General features: G+C 42.2%; 1 protein-coding gene across 2 annotated transcripts in view; it reads left to right on the forward strand.

Moving 5' to 3' along the window:
* The first annotated feature begins 241 nt into the window (after positions 1-241).
* Positions 242-13,233, forward strand: part of XPO7 (exportin 7) — an 85,221-nt gene continuing 72,229 nt past the window's right edge. For both annotated transcript variants that reach the window (XM_084883790.1, XM_084883792.1), the window contains exon 1: positions 242-376. In XM_084883790.1, the coding sequence (XP_084739916.1) occupies positions 359-376 (18 nt within the window). In that variant the 5' untranslated portion in view covers positions 242-358. The remainder of the gene's footprint in view (positions 377-13,233) is intronic.

Here is a 13,233-nt window from a genome sequence, read left to right on the forward strand (position 1 = left end):
CGCCCGCCGCCGGCCCGAGCGCGCGGCCCCTTTAAACCCATGTAAACAAAGCTTTGTTCCCGGCCCCCTCCCTCCGCGCGCCCGGCCCGCACCGCCCCCCCCCCCCAACCCCCGCCCCCGACGGCTCCGGCCGCTGACGTTGCCCCCGCCTCTACGGCGTCCCGGCGGCGCTGCGCATTCTCCAACCCCCGGCCGGCCGCCGGGGCCTGCGCAGCCCGGCCGCGCTACGCAACCGGCGTAGCGACGGGCCCCAGCGCGCAGGCGCAGCGGCGACGGCGGCGGCGGCAGCGGCGGCGGCGGCCCGGCCGAGGTGCGCGCTGGGGGGGAGGGGGCCGGAGAGGAGCATGAATGGAGCAAAATGGCGGATCATGTGCAGGTGAGAGGAGCGGCGGGGGAGGGGGCGGCCGCGCAGCGTGGAGAGAGGGCGCACGCGGCCCCCGCGGCCCGCCTGGCCGGGGGCTCCCCGGGCCCGCGCCGTCGCCGTCCGGATCCCCGAGCCGCCGCCGCCCGGCCGAGCTCCGGGCCTTTCCCGCCTCCGGGCCGGGGGGCCTCCTCCATCCCCTCCCACCCGGTCCCACGCCTCGGGCTCGGGGCTGCGGGTGCGGGGATCTGCCGCCCTGGCGTGAACAGCCGATCGCGCTCCGCAGTCCCTGTCTTCCCGCCGGGGGAGGCCTCCCGCGGGTCCGAGGCGGCGTCCCCGGGACGCGGGACGGAGGGAGACCCCCTGCCGCCTCTGCTCTGCGGGGACTTCCCCATCACACCCGCCGGCCCGAAACCGATCACAAAAAGACCGGGCTCTGCCCGGTCTTCCCGCCGCCCTCCTCCTCCTGCCCCCCAATACGAGAGACCCCCTTCCGGCCTCCCTCCCACGGATGCGCCCTCCAGTCCCACGCTCCTGATCACACAGCTACCAGGCCCAGCTCCCGGGTCCTCCAACATGGGTGCTCCGGGCAGGCCCGCCCTCCCCCCGGCGCCCCTGTCTCACAGGGAGGGAGCTGAGTGCCCACACCTCCCGAGAAACGCAGGGTGGAGGGGGGTGTGTCAGTCTTGAGAGGTGCTCTGTCGGGTGCAGAGGCTGCTGTGGAGGGTCTTGATCCGGTTCAGGAGCTGCCAGAGGCATGCATGTTGTGGGCCCAGGCCCCTCTCCACAGACAGGGCACAGGCCCTAGGAAAGGACAGCCCGGACCAGACCTGGAGGAGTTCAGGCTTATTTCTTGCAAACTCCGTAAAGTTTTTTTTTTTTTTTCTTCCAATCTGTGCCTTAGATCTGGTATTTTTATGACAGTTATGGACACCAGTCTATGATCAGAAGCCTTCAGATATTTTTCTAGGTTACCAACCACCCAGGTTTGTGCTTTGCGAAGGAAGAGAGCATAATCCATGCAGATTTATTGTGCATTTTATATAGAGTATTCCTCAAGTAAAAAGGGATAGTCTTACTCTAATGTCATGTCTACAGGAAGCTAAGAGCGGTGTGACTTAATACCCGTGTCTTTGATTGGGAGAGAGCGACTAAATTTTCAGATCACTGATCAGTAGACTAAATCTTTTGGAATCCGAGGGACTGGTTTTTAGGACAGAGTTACATCAAAAACTGTACAGATGGGAGACCACAAGATTTGTGTTTTAAAGCAAGTGTTATGGCCTAATTAAGAAGTAGCAGAAAAAACAATACAAAGTGATGATGATAATGTGTAGAACCTTGAGTTTTATAGCAGCCATTTCTAAGAAGCGTGGAAGATTTTATGTGATTTAAAAAAAAAAATTCTGCTCTCCTGAAAGAGTAGATAAGCAAGAAACACTTCTGTCATTCTGAAAGAACAAGTGAAAGCACTGAGCTGATAGGACATTTACTTAGGTAAGACTGAGTGAGCCAGAGGCCCTTGACTTTGGTTCTGGTGCTCTTATCTACTGTAGGTGAGTGGGTACAGGTTGGGAATGGTGTCCTTGAGCATTTCAGAGCGGGCTTTGAATTATCTAGCCTTTCCGGGTGAGACTGTCCAAAGGGGAATTCAGAGAGAGTCCGTGTACTTTTATGACTATACATCTGCAAAGAAGTATCTCTCAATGTGGTCTCTCCCATATTTTGAACCAAAAAAGGTGGTCGTTCCTCACCAGAGGAAAGTCAAGGCGCATCAAAGCAATCTTCTTAGTGTTATTATTTTTTTTAATTGATATTTAGAGAGAGAAACATCAATCTGTTGCCTCCCACATCCATCCCCAGGGGATCAAGCCTGAAACCTGGGTATGTGCCCTGACTGGGAATTGAACCCACCCACCTTTAAGATTAAGGGATGGCGCTCCAACCAACTGAGCCACACTGGCTAGGGCCCAATTTTCCTAGCATTTTTGCCTTAAAGGAGGGTCTACCTTATTTTTAGAAACATGATGTTATTCTTTCACCCACCCCAAAAGGAACTTACTTTCAAAAGAAAGAGGAGTGTACCAGTCAGTGCTTTATTGTACTTTTATTGCTGTTGTTGTTAATCCTCACCGAGGATATTGTGTGGAAAGGAGGGGGGGACAAAAAGAAAGAAATCCCAATGGGAGAGAGAAATGATTGGTTGCCTCCCACACACACACACCCGAACCAGGATAGGGATTGAGCCTTAGAGCTGAGGTATGTGCCCTTGACCGAAATTGAACCCGAGACCCTTCAGTCCTCGGGCTGATGCTCTAACCACTGAGAAAACTGGCTAGGGCTTTATTTTACTTTTAAGAGCTCTAGTGCATTACCCCCTAAATGAGTGATCCTTATATCAATAGGATAAGTTCATGAGAGAATTTTTTTCTCTTTAAAGAAAATGGGGCATATTGCTTTCTTTTGTTAGATCACTAAATTTTAGTATTGGATACTCACAGACTTTAACATGGTACTTTCACACTGTAGCAGAAAACCTTAAGGAAAAGATAACACTCCTTGTTTGGGATGAGTAAACAAATGGAAGGACTAGAGACACATATGCAGTGCATTGAGAGAAACACTTTTCTCAAAACACTGTTCAAACAGTCATAAAAAGGTGTCTGTTACAAATTCAAGACAGTGATTATTTGCAAGTTCAATATATAGGAGCAAATAGTTGATTCATTATCTACTACTTTTCTGAACCACCAGGGTGAGCAGTTTCTCAGTTTTTGGGTTTTATTTTTTTAATTAACGCTAAGCAAGTGTCATATGATTCTCAGGCTGAAGTCTTGGGCATCTCTTTGGATATGTGTTTTAGGGAAGATTTAAGTGTCACAAAATGTTAATAATGAAAAAGTAATGTTTGATTTGTTTTCTAGTTTTGTCAGTGTCACAGTCAAACTTCTTTAGAGTGGCTGTTAGCAACTGCTTATTGTAATTGGGTTTTTTAATCCTTTTGTTTGTTTTTTTAATCCTCACCTGAGGATATTTTTCTTTTGACTTTTAGAGAGAGAGAGTGGAAGAGAGGGGTGGAGGGAGAAACATCAGGGTTGCTTCTTGTATAAGCCTGATTTGGGCCAGGGATCGAACCTGCAACCCAAGTAGCAGTTTTCTGCTACAGTTTGATTCCTTGACCGGGAATCAAACCCAAGACCCTATGGTATGTAGGCCAGCACTCTAACCACTGAGCAATACCAGCCAGGGTGCAATGTTTTGGTTTTGTTTTTTTAATATATTTTTATTGATTTCAGCGAGGAAGGGAGGAGAGAGATAAAAACATCAATGGTGACAGAGAATCGTTTATTGTCTGCCTCCTGCATGCTCTACCTTGGGGATTGAGCATGAAACCCTGCATGTGCCATGACCAGGAATCGAACCATAACCTCCTGGTTCATAGGTCAAGCTCAACCCTTGAGCCATGCCAGCTGGTCAGGGCAAGGTTTTTTTATTCTTGGTCTTGGCTTATATCTAACGCCCACCAAGGAGACAGAAGGTATGGAGCACTTACTGTAAAAACAACAAACAAACTTCATTTGTATTTATCTTCATAAAACAAATGCCCCTCCTTTTAAAAAAAAATTTATGAAGTTAGATGAAGGTAATGAGGTTTCGATGTCTTTGCTGGCCAGTTATTGCACAAAGATGAAGATAACTCTTAGGGAACAGTGGTAATGAAAAAGATTAAGAAGGATAAAAAAGCTTTAATAGTGCTAGCTGGTGATCAGGATCTTGAGGAAAAGTAAGAATGTATGGCATTATAATTATATATCAAGTACTTATTTAATATATATATTTGTAATTGTACTAACTGTAACATAAATAATAATGTAGCCAAAACCGGTTTGGCTCAGTGGTAGAGCGTCGGTCTGCGGACTGAAAGGTCCTAGGTTCGATTCTGGTCAGGGGCATGTACGTTGGTTGCGGGCACATCCCCGGTAGGGGGTGTGCAGGAGGCAGCTGGTCGATGTTTCTCTCTCATTGACGTTTCTAGCTCTCTCTCTCTCTCCCTTCCTCTCTGTAAAAAATCAATAAAAATATTTTTTTTAAAAAATAAATAATAATGTAAATGAAGGATAATTCTGGGGTTTTGTTGTTATGCAACCAAATTATTACTGGGCTCTGCATTATGACTATGTAATAACAGAAAATACTATTTTCAAATAATCATACTTTTTTAAAAAATTTAATGTGAAGTAATTAAACATTGACCACCAGTGTAACCCTAGAGAGCCATGAAGAATCGTTACAACTGGCAGGTTAAAATTTAACAGAGTGCAAAAATTCAGCCTGATTGTAGCAAAATTAATTGTTGTTTTTACAGCTTATAAAAATATGCAAAGAAATGATAGCAGCTGTGGAAGTCCATTTTGAGAAGGTTTCTGTACAACTTTTGAAAATTTTAAATTGGAAAAAAAAAAAAGGTAACTTTTGTGATTCCCACCACCACCAGTAAACTAATACCAGGATGCTCCATGTCTACAACGCTCTTTGCTGTGCTGGGCACTGCAGAGGACTCAGAACTGAGAAAAGACAGGAGCCAGCCTGCTGAAGCGTCAGTTCTGGTGCTGTCTTTAAGCAGATTCAGAAGACAAACATATAAGAATTAATACAGTGATTTCAAAGCATGCTACATTTGTGTTGTATGATTGTGGAATCGCTACATTTATACAGATAATATGCTTACATTTACTTGGGACTCTGAGTTTAGTATATTTCCTCTTGTGAGAAAAATACTTTGGTAAAGTTAAGGGATGTATATTGCATATGGTACCATTCAAACACTTATGCGGTAAAACACAAAACATTATTCTAACAGAATCTCTAATTTAGATGGAGGTAGGAGAAAGATGCATTGAGAAACTCCTTGTTCTATATCTTATATAGAAATTAACTCCCATTGATCCAGAAATGAATGTTCGGAATAACCAGCTGTATTTTCCTTTTTCTCTGTTGGGTTTTGAAAGCAACAGTGCACCACAGCTTTTTAAGAAGCGAAAGTTGCCAATTTAAACTAATAAGCTACTGTCTTTGTAGGTACAATTCCTAAGGCTACTTCAATATATGTTAAAGAGGATAGTGTTTACATCTTTTTAAAAATTTTTAACACCAAGCATATATTATCTCACAGATTTTCTGTCAGGAGTCTGAGAGGGGCTTCTCTTGAGGGTTCTAGTTCATGGTGTTTCATTTGTAGGCAGGCTCTCAGCTGGCGCTGCAATCAACCTCAAGGCTTGACAGGATGGAGAATCTGCTTTCACGCTTACCCGCGGTCATTGGCAGGCCTCGGTTACTTGCAGGCTTTTGGACTGAGGGCCTCAGTGCCTCACTGGCTGTTGCCCATATGTTTCAGGTCTTCACCTCGTGGGCTTTAATTTTGAAGGACAAGTGCTTTTGTTTTTTTAATTAATTTCAAAGAGAGGAAAGGAGAGGAAGAGAGGGATAGGAACATCAGTGATGACAGAGAATCATTGATCAGCTGCCTTCTACAAACCCCCTACCCTAACCCTAACCCACAACCTGGGAATGTGCCCTGACCTACTGGTTCATGGCAATGCTCAACCACAGAGCCATACTGGCCATACTGAAAACTCTTTTATAACCATGTCCAAATCATTATCAGTGCCTCACAAGTCCCCCTCAACAACTAATTGTACACTCTATTAAGGGTAACTACTATCCTGTCGTTTGATTTTTTAAAATTTTATTTTATTTATTTTTTTACAGAGAGGAAGGGAGAGGTACAGAGAGTTAGAAACATGGATGAGAGAGAAACATTTATCAGCTGCCTCCTGCACACCCCCCATTAGGGATGTGCCCACAACCAAGGCACATGCCCTATGACCGGAATCGAACCTGGGTCCTTTCAGTTCGCAGGCCGGCGCTGTATCCACTGAGCCAAACTGGTTTTGCCCTGTCATTTGATTTTTAATATGCTAGAAGTCAAGCTGAGTAATGCTTGAACTTGAACATGGGAGTTTGAACTTCAAAGCCAGGAAGAAGCAATATAGGGCAGTGATTCTTCAACTTACCTGTATTAGGGAAGTTTTGCAGGGTGTTTAGAATGTGATAGATGCTATGTGCTTTCCAGGGAGGAAAAGTATCTACAAAAAAATTTCCTTACAGTTTCAGACCATTCATGGACTTTTTAAATAAATATATTTTATTGATTTTTTTATAGAGAGGAAGAGAGAGGGATAGAGAGTTAGAAACATTCATGAGAGAGAAACATCAATCAGCTGCCTCTTGCACACCCCCTACTGGGGATGTGCCTGCAACCAAGGTACATGCCCTTGACGGGAATTAAACCCGGGACCTTTCAGTCCGCAGACAAATCCGTTTCAGCCCATTCATGAACTTTAGAATTAGAGTTTATAGATATACCGCTTTTTAGATAAAAATGCTCACTACATTTTATTCAGAAACTGATTTCCCAGTGTTTCTCTTTTGACCTATAGGAAAGGCTAGTTGAGGGTCACAATATGTATTCCTGGACAGTTACATGTAGACTGATTTTTTAAAAATTTATCTTTATTGTTGAAAGTATTACATATGTCCCCTTTAATTTTCCCATTGACCCCCCTCCACCCTGCACCTGTCACAGCCTCAGGCTGAATTTTTTAAGATTGAATTCTTGAGGATGATAAATAGTGACTATTAAGCATTTACCAATGTCCTGTTCTTGGTGTTAATGCTGACACACTGAAGGAAGTATAATATGTGATGTCCTATTTTCAGAAGCTTTGCCTTTTAGTTGGGAAGATGATAATTAGCCTGGGTTATTGAGTTGTGGGTTTACAATGAGATTATGGTTTTGTCAACATGTTCCAGAATGAGGAGACTATACTCCCATCTCCCCTGACTTCCCCACCCCGCCCATTCCAGTGCCTCTGAGCTCCTGCCTCACATATATAGTGACTCACTGTAGCAGGGAATTCTTAGTGGGATGAGATTGGTACTCAAGAAGCATATCAAAATCTTGGGGAAAGGAGGACAATTATCAAAAACTGGGTCATATGTCCAATATTTACATCCCTGGCTCTTTACTCTTTGTACACATTCATGTATGTATACACACACGCACATACACATATGCACAACACACACACCCTGCCATAAATGGAAAGGATGTGTTTGAGAGAAGGCAGAGTTGGAAACTTCATTTATTGGACTTCTGGTTGTTTACCACATTAATGCTCATAGCAATTCTAGAAGGCTGGTGTTACTGAGGTAATAGTAATGAAATTTTCCTTGAAGTAGGCTGATGAAAGGACCTATGTCTCTCGAAGACTGGAGAACTGTTGGAAGATTTAGGTGATGACTGTGGTGGTGGTTATTGTAAAGTCTCTGGCATGGGATTTGGTTGGGGGTAAGGGAAAGGGATTTAATCAACATTTGTTGAGCACATGTTAGCCAGGCAACATCTAAAACCCTTTCATATGTGTTATGCCATTTCATTGGATAATTCATTTAGTCTATGAGCTGGATTAGGTGACCTGGTAAATACTTTATATTCCAAGACTCTGGTTGGGATTTCCGGTTGTTACCTCCCAGATAAACCACTGTGTTCTCAATTCATATGTACCTTTTTATAAATGTTTCTAAAATATTTATGTTTAAACTAATATTTCTGTTTCATCTGTTAAATATGCCTTCCTCTACCACACCTATAAGCAGTGAAAGACTTTTCTGATGGAACAAGAAATTGACATTAGTCACATATTGATGTTAGTATACTGAAAAATGATTCTCCACTTAAAAATCCCAGGAAAACAGTCAAAATTCATTCCTTTGCATACCTCTGAAGACAACTAACTTCATGAAATATCCCTTGTGTTGTTTCAGGAAGTTGTGATCTTATAGCTCTGATGGCCTTATAATTTTTTAAATGTTCAAACTAGTGGTGGACACAAATGCTGATTTCATCTATAATTTGTATGATAAATTACATTTAAAGTGTGTAGTCTTGGAAAGAATCAAGTTATGCTAGACATTGCCCTAAAGTTGAAGTCAATTGCATGATTAAAAAGGGTGTATTCAATACTGAAAGGAAAAGCAGGGGTTTTTTTGTTTGTTTATTTGGGGTTTTTTCCTGGATTTTTGTCCAATTCTATTTAGAATTGCTTGCAAAGTTTTAAAAGTATGTGTCATAAATTTGGCAAAAATAATTTCAAAGCTCAGTTTTTTAACCTTATTCTACTCCACTGACTCCTGAATTTTGGTGTGTTCTTTCTGTCTTCCAAAAAGACATTGTCTAAAGTCATGCTTGAAATTTAATTTGGCTATAGAACCTGTAGCAGAGTTTGCTCCGAAAGAATCTGGGTCTCTGGCCAGGTGGCTCAGTTGGTTAGAGCATCCTCCCGGGTGGTTTTGACTTCCGGTCAGGGTACATACCTAATTGTGGGTTCAATCCCAGCTTTGATCCCTGGTTGGGGCACAAATGGGAGGTGATCAATTGATTTTTCTCTCACATTGATATTTCTCTCTCACCCTGCCATGTCTTCGTGTCTCCCCCCGGTCCCCCCCCCACCCCACCCCCCCAAAAGAAATCGATAAACATACCCTTGGGTGAGGGTAAAAAAAAAAAAAAAGACGACTACTCTGGGAAGCCAGACATGCATTTCACATATCTCTTCTTGGTTAAAACAAACAAAAAAAACCCACCTCATTTCCATTTTCCCAATGTATAGCCACAAATTATTTGGAATATTATTTGTTATATTACAAAAAAGAAAGAATATTGCTTTGTGTTAGTAGATTATTATTTTTTATTTTTTTATCAGCAACCCTGAGGAATCCTGTAGGGTTTTATCAAAAACTAGTCTAGTGCATACCCAAGAATTGAGAGGAATAATTAAAACTTACTGGAAAATGGGACCTTGTTTACTCTTAATATTTTGACCTCTTGTTCCACAGCTGAGCAAATTTCATCAAGCCTTCATTAGACCTATAACAAAGTTATTAAACAAATTGAACCTGAGCAGCAGGGTGTATTTAAAATAAGGACATTATTCCAAATGTGTTATAAATGATAACTTGGTTTAATATAAAGGATTAGTTATTAACTAGAGGCCCAGTGCATGAAATTCATGCACAGGGTGGGGGTGGGGGTCGGACTTCCCTCTCACAATCCTGGACAGCTGGCTCCTAATCGCTCACATGCCTGCCTGCCTGGTTGCCCCTAACTGTTCCTCCCCACCACTGGCCTGGTTACTCTAACTGCCCCCCTCTGACGGCCTGGTCACCCCTAACTACTAAACCCCCCACCCCCACCCCCAGGGCCGGCATGGTCTCCCACACAGCCTGCTTGTTCAGTCGTTTGGTCCCTCATTAACCCCCCTGCCAGCCTGATTGTTGGCAGCCATCTTGTAAGGACATGAGAGTTAATTTGCATATTACTTCTTTATTATATAGGATTCTTGGGATTTTATATTGTAGTCTAACTTAAAATCCATATTCCAAATGCAGAGATTACAATGTTGTGAACAGGACAGGTTTCAGTCTACGGAATTCCTAGAGCCTGTCTATTCCAAGCTCTGATTTAAGTTCTATCACTGTGTGCTAGAAGTCCCAGAGGCGCACTTCGTATCACCAGTGAGAGTCTGAAACTTCAGATCAGCTTCTAGTTTATCCCTCCTTACCCAGCTCTTCACATTTGAGAGTCAATTCATAGGGATTGTAGAGTAACTGATGCCAGTGGAGTTATCTTTGTGTGTACAGTAAACTGCATCTATTTAAAGCGTACAGTTGGACAGATATACACCTGTGACTCCTTCATAACTATCAAAATAGAGAACATTTTCTCCTGATTTCAGTCTGTACCTCTCTCAGCCCCAGGCAACCCCCATATGCTTTCTGTCACTGTAAATTAGTTTTCATTTCTTGGAGTTTTAGAAAATGGATTTACTGTGTATTCTTTTTATTTTTAATATGTTTTATTGTTTTTGTTTTTTTGTGGTTTTTTTTTTTTTTTTTACAGAGAGGAAGGGAGAGGGATAGAGAGTTAGAAACATTGATGAGAGAGAAACATCGACCAGCTGCCTCCTGCACACTCCCTCCTGGGGATGTGCCCACAATCAAGTTATATGCCCTTGACCAGAATCGAACCTGGGACCCTTCAGTCCACAGGCTGACGCTCTGTCCACTGAGCCAAACTGTTTAGGGCTACTGTGTATTCTTGTTTTTTACTACTTTTACTCAATGCAATGATTTTGGGAATCATTCAGTTTGTTGCATAGTATCAGTAGTTGGTTATTTTTTTATTGCTGAGTAGTAGAATTCCACTGTATGAATGTACCACATTTTATCTATCTATTCACCCTTGGAGGATATTTGAAAGAATTAATAAAGGGACTGTTAATATTCATATGCAAGTCTTTGGATATGAATTTTAACTTCTCTTGAGTTAAGTAGAAGTAGAATAACTGAGTTCTAGGGTACGTTTAACTTTTTAAAGAAACTGTCAATTTTCCAAAGTGATTGGACCATTTTACTTTCTCGCTAGCACTGTATGGGAGTTCTGGGTGCTCCATATCTTCACCAACCTTTGATATTGTCGTTCTTGTGGGGCCTAATTGTGGTTTTAGGTTGTACTTGTTTGATGACCAATAGTGTTTGAGGTCTGCAAACCAGGCTGGTGGTTGGCTCCACAGTTGTTTTTGTATGGCCTGAGAACTAAGAATAGTTTTTATATTTTTAAGCTGTTGAAAAAAAATCTAAAAGAGAGTAATATTTTATGACACATGATAATTATATGAAATTCTGAGTTCAGTGTTTGTAAATAAAAATTTTATTGGAACACCGCCACACGAGTTCCTTTACAGATTGTCTGGGGCTATGTTTGCGACAATAGCAGGACTGAATCCTTGCATCAGGGATCTTTTTGGCGTATTGGCCCACAAAGCCTAAAATGTTTACTGTCTGACCCTTCACATAAAAGTTTGCACATTTCTAGCTGTATGTCCCTTCATATCTAGTGCCTGGCTGTTGGGTGGGAAAGGGGCTGCTCAGTAAGGTTCTAACTCAAGCCCAGTTTGACAGGAACCAGATCAGACTTGATACATTTTATTGACTGTGGCATTCTGGGATCTCTACTGCATTGTTCAAAATGGTAACCATTAGCCACATGCTGCTTTCAAATTTAATTTAGATTAAGTTAAAAATTAAGTTCTTCAGTCACGCTGACCACATTCAAGTGCTCAGTAGCAGCCTGTGGCAAGTGACTACCATATTGCACAGTGAAAAGAAAAACATTGCCATTATCATGGAAATTTCTATCGGACAATGCTACTCTAGAATAAGAAAAACTTGCCACTGAACCAAAGGGATTGGAAGCTGAAGTGGAACTTGGGCTCTGGAATTGCTTTCCTGTGTGCCAATAAAATAAGCTAGATCCTCATTCTCCCAGAGGTGAATGCAAATGACTGTATTAAAAGCGTTTAAGATTATTGACTGTTCACACAATGAGCCTGTGGTATGTTCTGTCTTCTTAGCCTGGTGAGTGAGACAAAGTAGTGTTTTAAGGACTTAAAAAAAAAATGTTCTAAATGTGTTTTTCCCCACAGCATTTTGCAAAAACAACTTTTATAAAATTTCCATGTATTTGTAACCATTTTACAGATAAGATTGGACTATTGAGGAAGGTTTTAAAACCATGAAATCACTTAAGTGCTAGCTCTTGATACATTAGCAAGCCAAGTTCCCTTCAGCTACTAATTTTTAAATATTATTGCTCTTCAAGTTTTTTATAATGATAGCATTAGTTTTGAAAATAACCCAGAAATATTCTAAGTTAAAATGATTAAGATGGCCTACTTTAAAATTGAATTTTAATCTTCATTTCTCTGGAAACTGTTTTGTGTGATTCTACTCTTAGGGGCAGGCATAATTGTTTCTAAATACATTTCGGTTAATGACAGACCCCATATACGACAGTGAGATGATATCCTTCCTATAAGATTATAAATGGAGCTGAAAAATCCCTGTCGCTTAGTGACATCATAGCTGTTGTACCTTGGTAGCACAGTGCATTATTCAATGTGGTGATGCCCTGGTATAAACAAGCCTACTGCACTGCCAGTTCCATAGAAGTGTAGCATATACAATTCTATATGGTACACAATGATAAACATCTACGTTGCTGGTTTATGTATTTAGTATACCCTTTATCATGACTTTGAGTGTAAGAGTTTATAAAGAAAGGGTTTGCTGTAAAAGAGTATGGCACGTTACCCTGGCAGCGGCCCCGTACATCCATGTTTGATGCATCTCTGGATTGCACCCTTTTCTCTTGTACTTGATTTAATCTCATGTTGTTTTGTTTATCATGGCCCCTAAGTGTACAAAATCCACTGCTAATGTTGCGGGTAAGAGGCCATATGCAATAATTGACTTGGAAACAAAATTAAAAGTGATTACAGACTATGAAGGTGGAAAATCAGTGCTCGCTATTGCTTCCCAGGCATGCATGTCCTATTCCACCACGATCTACAGTCTTGAAGAACAAGAACAAAATGACAAAAGCTGTTAAAGGATCCGTTTCTTTGAAGGCGATGGACTAACAAAAATTCAAGAGGGGTCTATGTCAGGCATGGAGAAACTTCTAGTGACCTGGGTTGAAGAGCAGACACTGAAACATGTCCCTTTCAGCACCATGATGATCACGGCCAAAGCAAAAAGTTTGTTTGCAATGTTGAAAGCAAAAGGTTGGACCCAACTACAGTGTTAAATTTACCGCTAGGCTAGCTCTGGGTGTTTTAAATGATTTAAGAGTTGTTATCGCCGAAACCTGTCTGGCTCAGTGGATAGAGCATCAGCCTGCGGACTGAAAG

This window comes from Pipistrellus hanaki (genome assembly GCF_964339955.1).
Source record: "Pipistrellus hanaki genome assembly, chromosome: 5".
NCBI classification, from domain to species: domain Eukaryota; kingdom Metazoa; phylum Chordata; class Mammalia; order Chiroptera; family Vespertilionidae; genus Pipistrellus; species Pipistrellus hanaki.